Genomic DNA, 13,756 nt, shown 5'->3' with positions numbered 1-13,756 from the left:
AAAATACAATTAAACACACATAATAGTCCAACACATGTAATAGACAAGTTAACATTACACCAAGTTTCCAAGTGACTAAAAATTCCATAAAGAGAAAGCAAACACATTAAAGACCTACTCTCATCACCGCTAAGTTCGAAAGCACAAACATGATGTTACACACTCTTGTTGATGACGAGTCATTCAGCGGCTCCTGTGTGGCTTAATGAAAAGCACTGAACTTCAGAACCAGACAGTTTCAGATCTGAATCTACTATGTGGGTCTAAGCAACTAATTAACCTCTCCACACTTATGTATCCCAATCCATAAACATGAATATTAATAATTCACATAACAATGATGTTGAAAGATTTTAAATAATGTGTAAATTACCTGGAATAGAGAACACCAAGTTCCCCAATAAATGTATAATCAATTAATGAACTCATCCTTCAAGGTGACTTTGTGCTTCCTTTATTTTGCTCTGTGATGGCAATCATTTCATTGCTTTTATAATAAATAGTTTCTGTGTCTTTCTCTATTTATTAGACCAATGGTCCTTAAATACATAGGCGTCCTTGCGGATCTGATAAAAGCTTTGAACTCTTCCCTCACCCCTCAGTCATCAGAGAACAAACAAACACAGCACATATACTCAAAGAAATCCACGTACTTTTTAGGGAGTTTAACGTTAAAAACACTTGCACTGGAAAGTAAGCAACTGAAAAATCAGAGGCAGAATCTTATGTCTGCAATTCCTAAGAGAACCTGACATACAGTAAGTGCTCAACATATATTCAACGGAATTTACGCTGAGATGCCTACTGTATGAATTTCAAGAAGATACAACATGAACACATCTATTGGGACTTAAGACCTAGAACTGCGTGCTACTAAACAGATGTTACAGAAGTACTGAATGGCAGAGTCTAGCTCCCGCAACATTTCGGATCTTAGCTCCTCACACTAGTTAGTCTTCCCTGGCCAACTAGGCAAGTAGGAGCAGGCTCGCATACTCAATGATCTCTTACGAGCTGTCCAAGGTCCTATCAACAAACTAAGGTAAACTGTCACCTTTCATGACAGGCTGTCAGGAGGCTAGTCCCACCTCATCTCTCATCTTCCCTCACCTCAGTCACAGCCAAAGACCCAAGACTCCTGGGTTATCCATTATCACTGATGTGCACATCTGCTAGTCGGATCCAATCTCCTACTTTCTATCCCTCCCAGGTCCTTCCAGTACATTCTCTGAACTCTGCTGCTCATCTGTAACTGCACCTCTTCTCTGAAGGTCCTCTTCACCTGGTAATCTTCACAGAAACTGTTTCTCCTGCCCCCTCCTCACGGGGTTTTTTCCTTGTTCTTGTACCCCCCACCCCCCACCTCGTGCCTCAAAAGCAGGAAGTCTATGTTCCCAGCTCCTCACTGCAGCTCCAAACCAGGGCTTCTCCTTCCTCCTTCAAATGTTCCAGTCCCACGGGGCCTCACAATGAGCCTTCCCTCTTGCTTCCTCGCTGCTGGCATCTGTTCATCTGACCTCATTCACTGAGAACTTTGGTTCCCGACTCGGCCTTACTTAGTAACTACACTACTGACTCTAGTGCCTGCCTTTCGCCACTCCAATGACCCCATTTCACGTCAGCCACCCAACACCACAGTTGTGCCCCAGGCCTCTTCACCCGGGAGCTGCACCATTTCCAAAATCTGACCTTCCAGCATCTCACTCTCTCACTACTACCTCGCTCACTCAGCAATCCCACTGCAAAAATCCTTTGGCCTCACCGAATCCCTCATCCACCAATCACGGTTTCACCCCTTCCCGTCTCCATCATGTCCTTACCATCAATCCACGACCCATCATGAGTGTCTTGCAAACATTATCAAGTATCTCGCTACTCTAGTCCTTCTTTGTAGCAACCTGGGAAAACCCCAACTCTGACTGACCCCAATCATTTGCTCTGCCTATTCCAGGAAATATATGTTGCCAGGGAAAGGAGAGGGAATGGGGGACAGTCCCACAACTGTGCTATTTGCTTTTTAAATTCATGGCCAAAGGTCCCAAACAGGCACTAAGCACTACCTATCAATCTGAGTTTTCTTAGTGGGTTGACGACCTCTGAGGCGGCTTTTTCACATCACCCCTCCTCTGCTCAAGCTTCATGCACCGGCCCCTCCACCCTACTCTCAGCTGATAATCCCACTTCATTCTTCAATTAGAAAATAAAAGTCATCAGAGAGTAACTCATTTTCCAATACCAAATCTATTACTATATCTGCACGCGTACTGCTGTGTCTCCCATTACATGCACTCAATAGCCATGCCCTCTATGAGTAGCCTGGATGTCATTCCCGTTTACCTTCTAGAAGACTGAACTTCTTCTCCATAAATCATATATCATTGATGTGCCACTCCTATTAGCACACACAGATCCTCCAGAATTTCCCGATTTAGAAGAGCCCTCTCGAGGGAAGCAAACCATAAGAGACTCTTAAATACGGAGAACAAACTGAGGTTGATTGGGATGGGGGAGAGGGGGAAGTGGGGGACGGGCACTGAGGAGGGCCCATGCTGGGATGAGCACTGGGGGTTGTATGGGACCCAATTTGACATTAAGTTATATTTTTTAAAAAATTAATGAATATGAAAAAAAAATTAAGGAATATGTAAGTAAATAAGCGAGCCCTCTCTTAATCCCACTATCCCCGGCAAGTACTCCATCATTTCTATGCTCCCCTTTCATCACAAGAGTTCGCAGAGGATTTGTCTACACATGTCACCACTTTCTTGCGTCTCATTCAGACTACCAAACCTGGCATCTTTCTCTATCAGCCCACTACAAGTGTGTTCATTGAGGTCACTGGCAAACCTCTATGCAATTTAAGCCAGTGGGCATTTCTCTGGCCTCTGCTGACGGAAACTGTAGGAGCATTCAATACAAGCACGTGCTCCAGCCTCCCTGAAATGCTCTCCCTCTGCTTCTGTGTCACCTCCATTCTGGTTCCCCTCGCATCTAACTGGTCACTCCCCAGTCTCCTTTGCTATTCCTTCTTTCTTCGACCTCAAACGTGGCAGTGCTCTTGGGCAGGACTTTTTTTTTCTTTCCAGATCTCACCGGTCTCACAGCTATAAATATCACCCGATCTCGGATGGCATCATCCTGGAGTCCTTCCTTTACTTTGTATCCCACATCCAATCTATCACTGAGTGCTGCATTTTCCCTCCATTCTATTTCTCAAATTTCCCTTCTGTCTCCACTGTCACTAAGACATCTAACCAGTTTGTACATTTTCCCTGTCTCAGAGTTATTGAAGTGGTTTTCTAACAACCCTCAAGTCCTTGCCCAACTCAGTTACACCCTGTGACATCACTCTATTTCCCTCAAAATACTCACTGCTCTCTATACCTGCTAGTTGCTTATTTACTTGCTCTGCCCATCCCTGTCTCTCCTCCTAGCCTGCACTACACTACAGACTCCATGAAAAAACAGACCTTGTCACCTCTGGTAACTTATCCTCCAGTGCATCCACGGTGCCTAACACGTAGTGGGGGGGGGGGGTCAATGAAAGCTTCTTAAATGAAGTACAGCTAGTGTTAAATGAGCTTAGTGAACCTGCCACACCATTAACAGTTACGTATTCATGTGCATTTCCCCTTGCCTGGGAGAACTCTCTGAGGCTTCATCCATTTTTCTGTCCTTACTATATGAGCACATGTCTTAAACACATAGCAGTTGTTCCATAAAGAACTGATGAAACAAATAAGTCAAAGTTAAAAACACATATACTTAGCATATTCCTATTTGTACGGCGTGAGAAGTACAAAGATATTAACTCTCCATTTGATGAAGAACATTTACAAATACAACTTTGGAAAGGAAATGAAAAAATGCTCCCTGACAAAAAGCTTCCTATACCACAATTATATTAGTGGCCTAAGAGAAACTTTTTCTACTCAAGTCCACCTCACTTCCACTTTATTTAGATTATAAAGTGGAAATAAAGTAGCTTGCAGACAGAAGTGAATGAGTTCATGTTAAAGTCTTTTGCAGACAGACCCAGGTTTCAACCAGACAAAAGGTATTTTTAATACAATTGCTTATAATATGGTTGTATCTTTATTGGACACATTCATCACTTACTGATATCTCAGTCGTGTATAGGATGAATCACCATGAATTGAAGGGAAGAGTTCTTCATAAATCTAAAAAATAAAGAAATGAGAGCCTGCTAAATGTGGTATAGCAGATCTACTTCCGTTTTTAATTATGGGGTTTAGTTCTATGTTGTGCCCTAAAGCGAACACATGAGCAGCAGCAAAGAGAATAAATGGTTCTGTTTTAAAAAGAAAATCTGTCGTAATTTTTGAAAGCTGAAGCTTACATAAAACAGAGATAAGATAATAAAAGTCAAAAATAATATTGTACCAAATCGGTCACAAACAGGGGCTAAAATATGCAGCTTAGGAAATAAGATTTTAAAAACTGACATTAGCTTCTGTTAATGAGGATCAAAAAAGAAGTGGGATCTTAAATTACTCATTACGGATTGGCAGGACCCGACTAGAAAGAGACAAAGAGAAAAGGTATTCAAAAAAGACCAATGGCACAAAAAAATGTACAGAGTGTTAGCAGAAAAACGAGCTGGGCACACTTTCATTATAAGCAAAAAATGAAAGAAAGGGTCTAATGAACAGAAAAGGGCCAGATAATGGAAGGCCTTGGACTCTGGATCTAGTTCTTCAGGAAACAGAGAAACATTTTAAGATCCATTATCAAGTAAGATGACATAATACAGGAAATTCCGTATTTTAGGAAAATTAGCCGGTGTGTATGATTGATTAGGTAAGATACAGAAAGCAAGGAAATGAAAAGGAAGAGTATTTAGCAGACCACTTCCCCTTTCGACTTTGCTGGTTCAACTTTGAGACTAAATTCCTTTGGTCTCAGATGTACTTTATAATGACGTGACATGAATTCATTAGTCCTTATCTAAGAAACCAAGGCTTAAAACTCTACATGTTTGATTCCTTCCTTTACTTCTTGAACAGTCTGTTACCAATTCCTGATTATTTTTCTTTCCCTCAAAATGCCTTGCAAATGTATCATTCCCTTTCAGTACCTTAAAGCAGGGCCTTTAAGCCAACCTTACATTTGGGTTTCTTTGTTTCTCTGCCTCCAGTCTTTCCTTCCTTCATCTCAACCTAAACATTACTGCCAGATTAATTACCCCTTGCTCAGAAATCTGGGAAGGCTTCTTCTTGCCTGAAAAAACAAAAACCTGAATGCCTTAAGGGGCAGTGGAGGGCGCCAGCAAGCTGCCCCGACATCACTCACTGCTCGCCCCTATCTCAAAGCCCAGTTCAAATTCCACCTCCTTACAAATTCCTCTATCGTTAGTCTAGGCTACATTGGCTCTGCCCAACAAAAATATAATGCAAGCCGCAAATGTAATTGAAAATTTATTCACAGCCATGTTGAAAAGTTTTTGGGTGAAATTACTTTTAATGTATTTTATTTAACCCAATATATTCAAAATATCATTCCAGCACGTGATCACTGTTAATAAGTTATTAATGAGATATTTTTCATACCGTAGTCTTTTTCATACCAAGTCTTTGAAATCCAGTATGTATTTTATATTTACAGCACTTTTCAGTTCAATCTAATCACAATTTCAAGTGCTCAACAGCTACATGTAGCTCGTGGCTGTTCTAACAGCCCAGATCTAGACTCTAAAATCCATGCCTTCGAGTGTAGTGCACTGTGCTCTCCATTCCTTAAGGTGCAAGTTGGCACCATTCTATTCTAGTGTATGTGCTTTAGGCTTGACCTTTTTTTTATTATTTATTTATTTTTGAGAATGAGAGAGACAAAGAAACAGAGCGCAAGTGGGGGAGGGGCAGAAAGAGGGAGACATCAAAAGCAGGCTCCAGACTCTGGGCTGTCAATACAGAGCCTGATGCGGGGCTCAAACTCACCAACTGTGAGATCATGACCTAAGCTGAAGTTGGAGGCTTAACTGACTGAGCTCCCAGGTGCCTGCACTGTTAGGCTTGATTTTAATAGTATCACCAACCATTTAGTCTCCTGGACCAAACCTCGGGAGTCACCCTCCCTCGACCAAACTGCTGCCACCTGTTGAATCCTATTCAGAAAGGTCACTCTGGGCACCTAGGTGGCTCAGTTGGTTAAGCATCCAACTCTTGATTTTGTCTCATCAAACCCCATATCCGAGCAAATAGCATGGAGCCTACTTGGGATTCTGTCTCCCTCTGCTTCTCCCCCCAACACATGGGCTCTCCCCCTTTCTCAAAATACACGTTAAAGAAAATGGTCTCTCTCACATCCTTTACTATCCTACTTCAACTGAGGCACACATTACCTTACCTGAATGACTGCAATTTCCTCTTATCTAGTTTTCCTATTCCAAGTTGAATCTCTATACAGCTGTCAGAGACCACCCTAAAAAAAAAAAATACACTCATGCTCTTTCCTTGTGCAAAGTATGTGCACTGGCTCCCTTCTAACTACTGAATAAAGCCTGAACCCCTTAACTGGAAACCAAGGTCCTTCACAAGCCGCTCTCAATCTCGCTCTTCCTTCACCAACCACCCTTACAGTGCCTGCTCAAGCACATGTAACTTCCCACTTTCCGCAGGCCAACACTTCTCCAGTCTGTGTCCAGGAACGGTCTCATCCTGAGCCTGGTAAATTCCTTTCGACCCTCATGACTCAGCTCAAATAGTTATTCCTTAAAGAAGCTTTCTCGGTGGCCTCCGGCAGTTTATTTTCATTTAGCACAAACTGGGCACCCAGAATATTTGTTGAATGGATGCTGAATGTATAGGCGGAAAGCAAAAGTGATCATCTTCCTATCGCCAATATCAAGCACAGCACTCTAACCAGATCATTAACTCCTTCCGTGAGTCTGACGGATACTCTACATCTCAACTGTCAATCACAGTTACTTGCTCTCTCAATAACGACCTTGCACGTTGATGGCAATCAAAACAAACTATGCAAAATCCAGGAAAAGGAGGGAATCTGGGTTGGCCCTTGAACTCACACAGTACAAGTAAGTCTCTTCCTGGTTAGCCCAGAAAGAGAAGCGGCTTCGTAAAAAAATAAAATAAAATAAAATCACAGGGGTTGTAAAATTAAAAACTGGGGGATGGGTAATTGATAACTCAAGCTTCTGCTGGTGGCAGTAGGCCAGACTTGCTGGTGTTAAGGCTGGTGTGACCTCCTGTATACTAAAAAGCATGTAAAACAGTGATGGTGGAAGGCTCGAGGGAAAAAGGGGACTTGGGGAGGTGGGGGGCTGGGGAGCGCGAGGCGCGGAAGGCCAAGACAATCTGAATAAAACCTGGTAACATTTTGAAGGCCCCAGAGTCCAGCAACTAAAAAGGACGCCTACTTCGTGCCCAGTGCTTTGCAGTCTCGTGGCCTCAGAACCCGAGACGACGGGAAGACCCCCAGCGAGGAGACTAAGAACACGGTAACCACGAGGCCAAAGCTGGCGTCACCTTAACTCCTCCAACGCCGAGAAACAGAGGGCAGAGGAAAACAGCAGGGGGGGAGGGGGGGATGGAAGGAGCGCCTAGGAGTGAATCGTATTAGACCCACGGAGAAGTCACTCCTCTTTCCCTCGCTGAGCGCTTCTGCCAGGTCCGGCCAGGACAGGCGCAACCGAAACCCCAGGAGCACGTCGCCAGCAGTGGGAGACCCGGCCGGAGTTGGGAGCCAGGGTCTCCCCTGAGAGCCGAGGGCGCCCCCTCCCCCACCAAAGAGCTCACTCCTTTCCTCCGCCCTCACTTGCCTCGTCAGTCCTCCCCCAACGCCGTCCACTGCCCTTCCCAACCCCTAGTCGAATCCAGGTTCAAGAGCGAGAAAAGCTGGTGCTCGCTCAGCAGCACCCGTGACGATCAGCCAGCAGAAGGCCCCCCGATGGCGGCCGCCATTTTGAAACTGGAGCCGAGCCGCCGAGGCGGGGAAGGCCCAGGGCGATACCATCTCCGGGGGGGGGGGGAGGAGAGACGAAGCTGTGGGAAGGAGGTGGCGCTTACGCCAACAAGATTCGTCACCTTGCACCGAAGTTGTAGTTTCAAAAAATTGATAATGTGTGAAAGCTAAAATAAATACGAGAAGAGTCAAACGTCAAAAGGAAGAAGCTGTTTGGTTTCCCACCGCCCCCCCTTTCCTCGAGCGGGCGCGGCGAATGGCAGGTCCCTAGGCCGCAGCTTCCGCCGGCGCCGGTGGCTGGGCTCGCCGCTGCCCTTGGTCGTGGGGTCGTTTTTGGCACCGAGGCCGCAGGTGGGTCCCGGGTCCAGAACCGCCGAGGCGCCCCGTGGTGTAGGCGGGGAGGGTCCACCTCTAGCAGCGCCCTCGGCGGCGGTACGTGTAGGCGAGGGGTGGCCTGGGGCTTGCGAGCGGTGGATACGGGAAAGGGATACGGGGGTTTCTTCCCGGGGACGGTGGGGCTCACGTTTCGCGCCCGGCGGCTTTTGTAAAGGGTTAGTGGGAAGCTGTCATTATTGGAAAACGTCTTTAAGAGATCACCCGGTAATCACCCCCCTTGGTCGGACCGGAGAGGAAACAGGCCGGGGTCACACTCCCAGGCCGAAGGAGAGAAGCCGCTGCTTCTCTGCCAGCATCACAGATTCGTCCAGGTTTCAGCATTGCGTCTCCTCGTTGCTCAGGATTGGAAACCGCGTTCTCTTCCAAAATCGCAAGCCTTCCTGAGCTGACCGTTCCACACACACACACACACACACACACACACACACACAAAATCAGTTTAAAAAAATGTAATGTTGCATTTGTGCTTGGTTTCTAGGGTGTATATGTGATAAAGACACGTTTCCAGATCTCGGGGAGTTCAGTTTCTCCGTGCATCCTGCACTGCTTTTCATAGATTATAATGTCTGGTTCCACAAAATGTCGCTCTAAAGTGCTGTGGGGACCAATTAAAGAGGAGGATTTAACATTTGAAATACTATTCACGTATGTGTTTATAACGTCAATTGGCTTACATAAATGTACACCAAATTCAGTTTTCTTTTTAGAAGTTACACGAGAAAATTGGGGTGAAGAAAAGTTAAAAATAAGATAATCCTGAGTGAGGTCAGTCTGTTTTCCTCTATCTAGAGTTACCTTAACAGATAATAAAACATAAATAGCTTGGACCAGGGAGCCAGTCTGCCTGAAGATTAATCTCAGCTTTGCCACTTTCTGCATTTGTCACCTTACGCAAGTTGATTGTCCCTGGGTTTCCTCATGAAAAACATGTGCCTACTACCTCGGGGACATTAGTGCCTACACGCATAGCGTTGTGAAGATTACATGAGGTTAGTGATGATGAAAAGAAGTTAGAACCGTACCTGACAGTGCTATACAAGTCTGCCTTGTCTAGAGGTAGGCAAAAAATTTGGAACATATCAGTAACAAAGGACAGGTGATCAGTTATGTGATTCCTTGTGTCCGTAAGAGAAAAACCAATTCCTTTTTCTTAGGAATGACATAGCAAGTCCCAGTTCTAAATAAAAGTAGGATTTTTCTTGAATCTTCACATAAAGAAGACACTAATAAGTACAGTGTCCTCTTGGGCACCCATGTGGATGTCACTCTTCATCCAAACCTAGGCTTGTTCCATTGGAGCCTGTCACACAACCTCACTGCCCTTTGTCCATCGCGTAAAGCCCCCTATGGTCTTGGGCCCGTGACCAGAGCCTGTCTATACTCCACCTCCTATCCATTCTCAAAGGAATCATTCTAGCTCACTCTTAGGTCCATAAATCTTTGTCCCCCCTGGTCAGCCACTCACAGTGAAATACAGAGGACAAATTATGTTCAGTGCCACTGCTCCCAAAGTCCTTTAAATAGATTATACAAGTATAATATGAAATGCCTCTGGGACTAAGATTTGTCATTTACCTCTTGGCAATTAATCATGGTGGCTGAACCCAGTTTTGTATTTGGAGCATACAGAATCAGTCTTCACCTGTGGAGTGTACGTAAGAGACTCTTTGGAGCCAGGGCCTCAGGGGCTTGTCTCAGAATCTTCTCAGATTCTCAAAGTAGTGCCAGACAAAAGTACCTATTTGCCCTGTTGGAAGAATGCCAACAATAATGGCTTCTATAGCCCACGGGGGGGCCATGGGCTTATTTAAAACAGTCTCAGACTGAGTCAACAGGCATTTTTTTCATTGTTGGTTAAAATACAAACAGTAGGTGACTCTGCTGTGCTGAGAGTTAGGCTTCACCCCTTTCTCAGATAAGAACAGGTAACAGTACATGACGTCTTGATGTCTACAAAGACCTATATTGTCTAGTATTCGGCATTTTCATGCTTCCAAAGTTAGATTGTTTGATTAAGACATGTATTGTTATTGCCATACTTGACTGCTCAAGTTTATAAAACAATTAAGTGGCTAATTTGGTGGGTCCTTGGTCAGATTCACAAAAAGTGCTTCAAATAATGTTACTTCAAGAAGCCACAATGCTGAGAGAGCCACCATATTTTAGAAAATAAAGTTGCCCAAGAACTATGCATCAAATCAGCTAACGAAATCAGTTCTTTGAACTATAGGTTTTTCCAGCCCCACCCAGAAGGATGACCAAGGGGTCCCTTTTTTGATAAAGACTCCCCAGGTGTTTTAAAAATATTTTTTAGGGGCGCCTGGGTGGCTCAGTCAGTTAAGCGTCCAACTTCGGCTAGGTCATGATCTCATGGTTTGTGGGTTCGAGCCCTGCATCCAGCTCTGTGCTGACACCCAGCTCAGAGCCTGTGGCCTGTTTCGGATTCTGCGTCTCCCTCTCTCTCTGACCCTCCCCTGCTCATGCTGTCTCTCTCTCTCTCAGAAGTAAATAAATTTTTTTTTAAATTTTTTAATGTTTTTATTTACTTCTGAGAGAGAAGGAGACAGAGCATGAGCCAGGGAGAGGCAGAGAGAAAGTGGGAGACACAGAATCCAAAGCAGGCTCCAGTCTCCAAGCTGTTGGTAGTAATGTGTCTTAATAGTTTGTTTACTCCCCTGCCTTCTCAGCCACTGTACATGATTAGGCAGATGCATTGTGATTTCATCTTTAGGTACACATTTTTACAGAAAACTGACAACACAGCTATGTTTTTATGGAATCAATGCAAATTTATCTTCCATTTGGTAACTTCTACCTCTGTTCTTCCTCCTCTACCTTTTAGGAAATCCTAGGACTTAAAAATCCTTAAAGTACTATGAATATCAATTCAGGAAGAGAGGTATTGTGATCAAATAGAATATACAGCTTTGGAGCAAACCTGAGTTTGAATTCTAGCTGTGTACTTAATTTTAGGTTAAGGTGTTTTCTAATCTGTAAAATTAGGATAATAACAGGTATTTCATGTTACATATAGTAGTATATGATGGCTCTGGTACCTAGTAGTCACTCTCTGGAAGTAAATTCCCTTCTTTCCATTATTTTGTAAAATCACTGATTGATAGAGATCTACCATGACATTTTTTTCATGTGTATTCATTTTAGAGACAGTGTGAGTGGGGGAGGGGCAGAGACAGAGGGAGACACAGAATCCATATCAGGCTCCGAGCTGTCAACACAGAGCCCGATGCGGGTCTCAAACTCAGAAACCATGAGATCATGACCAGAGCCACAGTTGGACACACAACCAGCTGAGCCACCAAGGTGCCCCTACCATGACATTGTTGAATGTGGTTATTTTTTAAAATTTCTCTCATTTCATTGCTTTCAAAAATTAGTTTCAGCTTTGTGCAGTAGCAGTATTATAGCCAATGGGTTTTATCTGAATCACAATTACTGCTAATTTAAAAGTTGATTTCAATAATTATAGCTTTATCTAAAGAATTCGGTTTCTGGTAGGGGCGCCTGGTGGCTCAGTCAGTTGAATGTCTGACTTTGGCTCAGGTCATGATCTCATGGTTCGTGGGTTCGAGCCCCGCATCGGGGCTAGCTCAGAGCCTGGAGCCTGCTTCAGATTCTGTATCTCCATCTCTCTCTGACCCTCCCCTGCTCACGCTGTTTCTCTCTCTCTCTCAGAAATAAATAAAATATTAAAAACAATTTTAAAAAAGGAATTCATTTTCTGGCATAATATAATTATATTTAGTATTGTAAGAGGTCCTAAAAATATTTTTTTTGGTCTTAAAAAGATTTTACACATATGTAAAAGTTTTAAATTAACAGGAGGAGGATGCAAATACTCAGCTTTTGCAGGTAGAATGTTTTTATACTCTCCATTTCTCTGCACTAAAATAAAAAATTAATACATTGATTTTAGTGCGGTGCAATTTTTATATTAAGTGTTGTCACCTGTATAATCATCAAGTAGATTTTAAGTTGTATATTACATTCTGATGTTGAGCAAATTCGAAGAGGCTTATTATGCTTTTAACATTTACCAAATTCAAAGTCTTTTTTTAATATATTTATTTCAAGAGAGAGAGGGTGTGTGCACGAGTGGAGAAGGGACAAAGAGCAAGGGAGAGAGAGAACGCAGGCAAGCCCCACGCTGTTCACACAAGAGCCTAAAGTGGGACTCGACTCTACGAACAGTGAGATCATGACCTGAGTTGAAATCGAGTCAGAAACTTAACCGGCTGAGCTACCCATGTGCCCCAAAATGCAATTTTTCAAGATATTTCAAAGGCAGTTATATTTCTGATCATTTTTCTTTGTTTCTTTCTTTTTATTATTCAGCATTCATGATGAATGTAATTCAGATTGTTCGTGACCACTGGGTACATATTCTTGTGCCTATGGGATTTGTCCTTGGATGTTATCTAGACAGAAAGAATGATGAAAAGCTAACTGCCTTCCGGAACAAGAGTTTGTTGTTTAAAAGGTTAGTTTTTAACCTTTGTTTTAAGCCAACAATTGGCCAGCTTTTGGAAATACCCTTTTTAATACCATAGGTACCAAAAATAAACGGAAGGGGTAAATTCCCCCCCCAAGAATTTACATTCAAGTGCTATTATTTTGTAGCATTATATGTTGTTTAATCATAAAAACAAAGTTTTAAACTAGTTCACCAAAGCTCACTTGAATGGAGCTTTCACATGTATTATCAGACACCATTTTCCGTAAGCCAGAATATGGCTGAAATACATGGTGATGATAGCAGCTTGGCGCTGTTTTGGCAGCACCTCAGCTGGAGAGCCATAGACGTGGCGGTTGAGTGATCCGAAGGCAGCCGACAGTTGCCTGAACCCATTGTGTCTCAGGAGATGGCTTTTTGGCAGCAGAGAGGTAGTCAGCAAGACAGGGTGTCTGCCACTGGGTGTCACCTAGGTGGGAAGAAGCCCCAGGCACCAGAGGCATGAGCAGCGTTCACAGTCGCTGTGTAGAGGAGGTTCACGGTTAGGGATTTCAAGACAGGCAACATGAATTAGAAAGGGTTTAGGAAACCTCAAATGGACAGAGGATGATAGCTTTCATACAGACTAAGAAATTATGGTTCCTTAATCTGGAAAAGTGAAATTGAAGGGCTGGGAAAAGTTTAAAATCACGAAAGAATGAATGGCTCTGTTGAGTCTATATAAAAATGTTAATGGGTCAGTTTAATAGAATATAAAATATTGAACTCATACTCTTTCCCCTACCCATGAAAGTTTAATTTATACTTTTTCCTTTCCTTCCTTTTAATTTCCACACAGGGAATTGAGACCCAATGAAGAAGTCACCTGGAAGTAATGGCTGTGACTGAAATATAGAATGATCACAGTTTAAAAATTGGGAGAGAAATAAAAACATTATTTAATTTGAA

The 13,756-nt window shown here is 43.4% G+C and overlaps 2 protein-coding genes across 4 annotated transcripts in view; one reads left to right on the top strand and one right to left on the bottom strand.

Moving 5' to 3' along the window:
• Window positions 1-7,964, bottom strand: part of CPSF2 (cleavage and polyadenylation specific factor 2) — a 34,231-nt gene extending 26,267 nt beyond the window's left edge. Inside the window, exons 1-2 of one of the 3 annotated variants that reach the window (XM_039232501.1) lie at window positions 7,799-7,817; window positions 4,120-4,181 (exon numbers count right to left, since the gene is read on the bottom strand). The gene's annotated coding sequence lies outside the window, so the exon portion shown is untranslated. Of the gene's footprint in view, window positions 1-4,119; window positions 4,182-6,366; window positions 6,420-7,798 lie in introns of those variants that run through there. The other 2 variants (XM_039232498.1, XM_039232499.1) reach the window with 2 other exon arrangements.
• Window positions 7,965-8,289: 325 nt separating this feature from the next.
• NDUFB1 (NADH:ubiquinone oxidoreductase subunit B1) lies at window positions 8,290-13,756 on the top strand. Its single transcript, XM_039232502.1, has 3 exons — window positions 8,290-8,373; window positions 12,691-12,835; window positions 13,647-13,756. Exons 2-3 carry the CDS (start codon window positions 12,696-12,698, stop codon window positions 13,681-13,683), a joined length of 177 nt encoding a protein of 58 aa, XP_039088433.1. The 5' UTR covers window positions 8,290-8,373; window positions 12,691-12,695; the 3' UTR covers window positions 13,684-13,756.

The sequence above is a fragment of the Hyaena hyaena genome, unplaced genomic scaffold (genome assembly GCF_003009895.1).
Source record: "Hyaena hyaena isolate Hyena2069 unplaced genomic scaffold, ASM300989v1 scaffold_67, whole genome shotgun sequence".
Taxonomy (NCBI): domain Eukaryota; kingdom Metazoa; phylum Chordata; class Mammalia; order Carnivora; family Hyaenidae; genus Hyaena; species Hyaena hyaena.
Note: the sequence above shows the minus strand (reverse complement) of the source record. Positions and strands in the feature narration are given on the sequence as shown.

What these genes read in the sequence shown, in the direction of transcription:
- NDUFB1 (XM_039232502.1), top strand. Translation starts at nt 12,696, where the DNA reads ATGATGAATGTAATTCAGATTGTTCGTGACCACTGGGTACATATTCTT. An exon ending in AAGAGTTTGTTGTTTAAAAG is followed by an intron (nt 12,836 to 13,646) that starts GTTAGTTTTTAA and finishes ATTTCCACACAG; the next exon opens with GGAATTGAGACCCAATGAAG.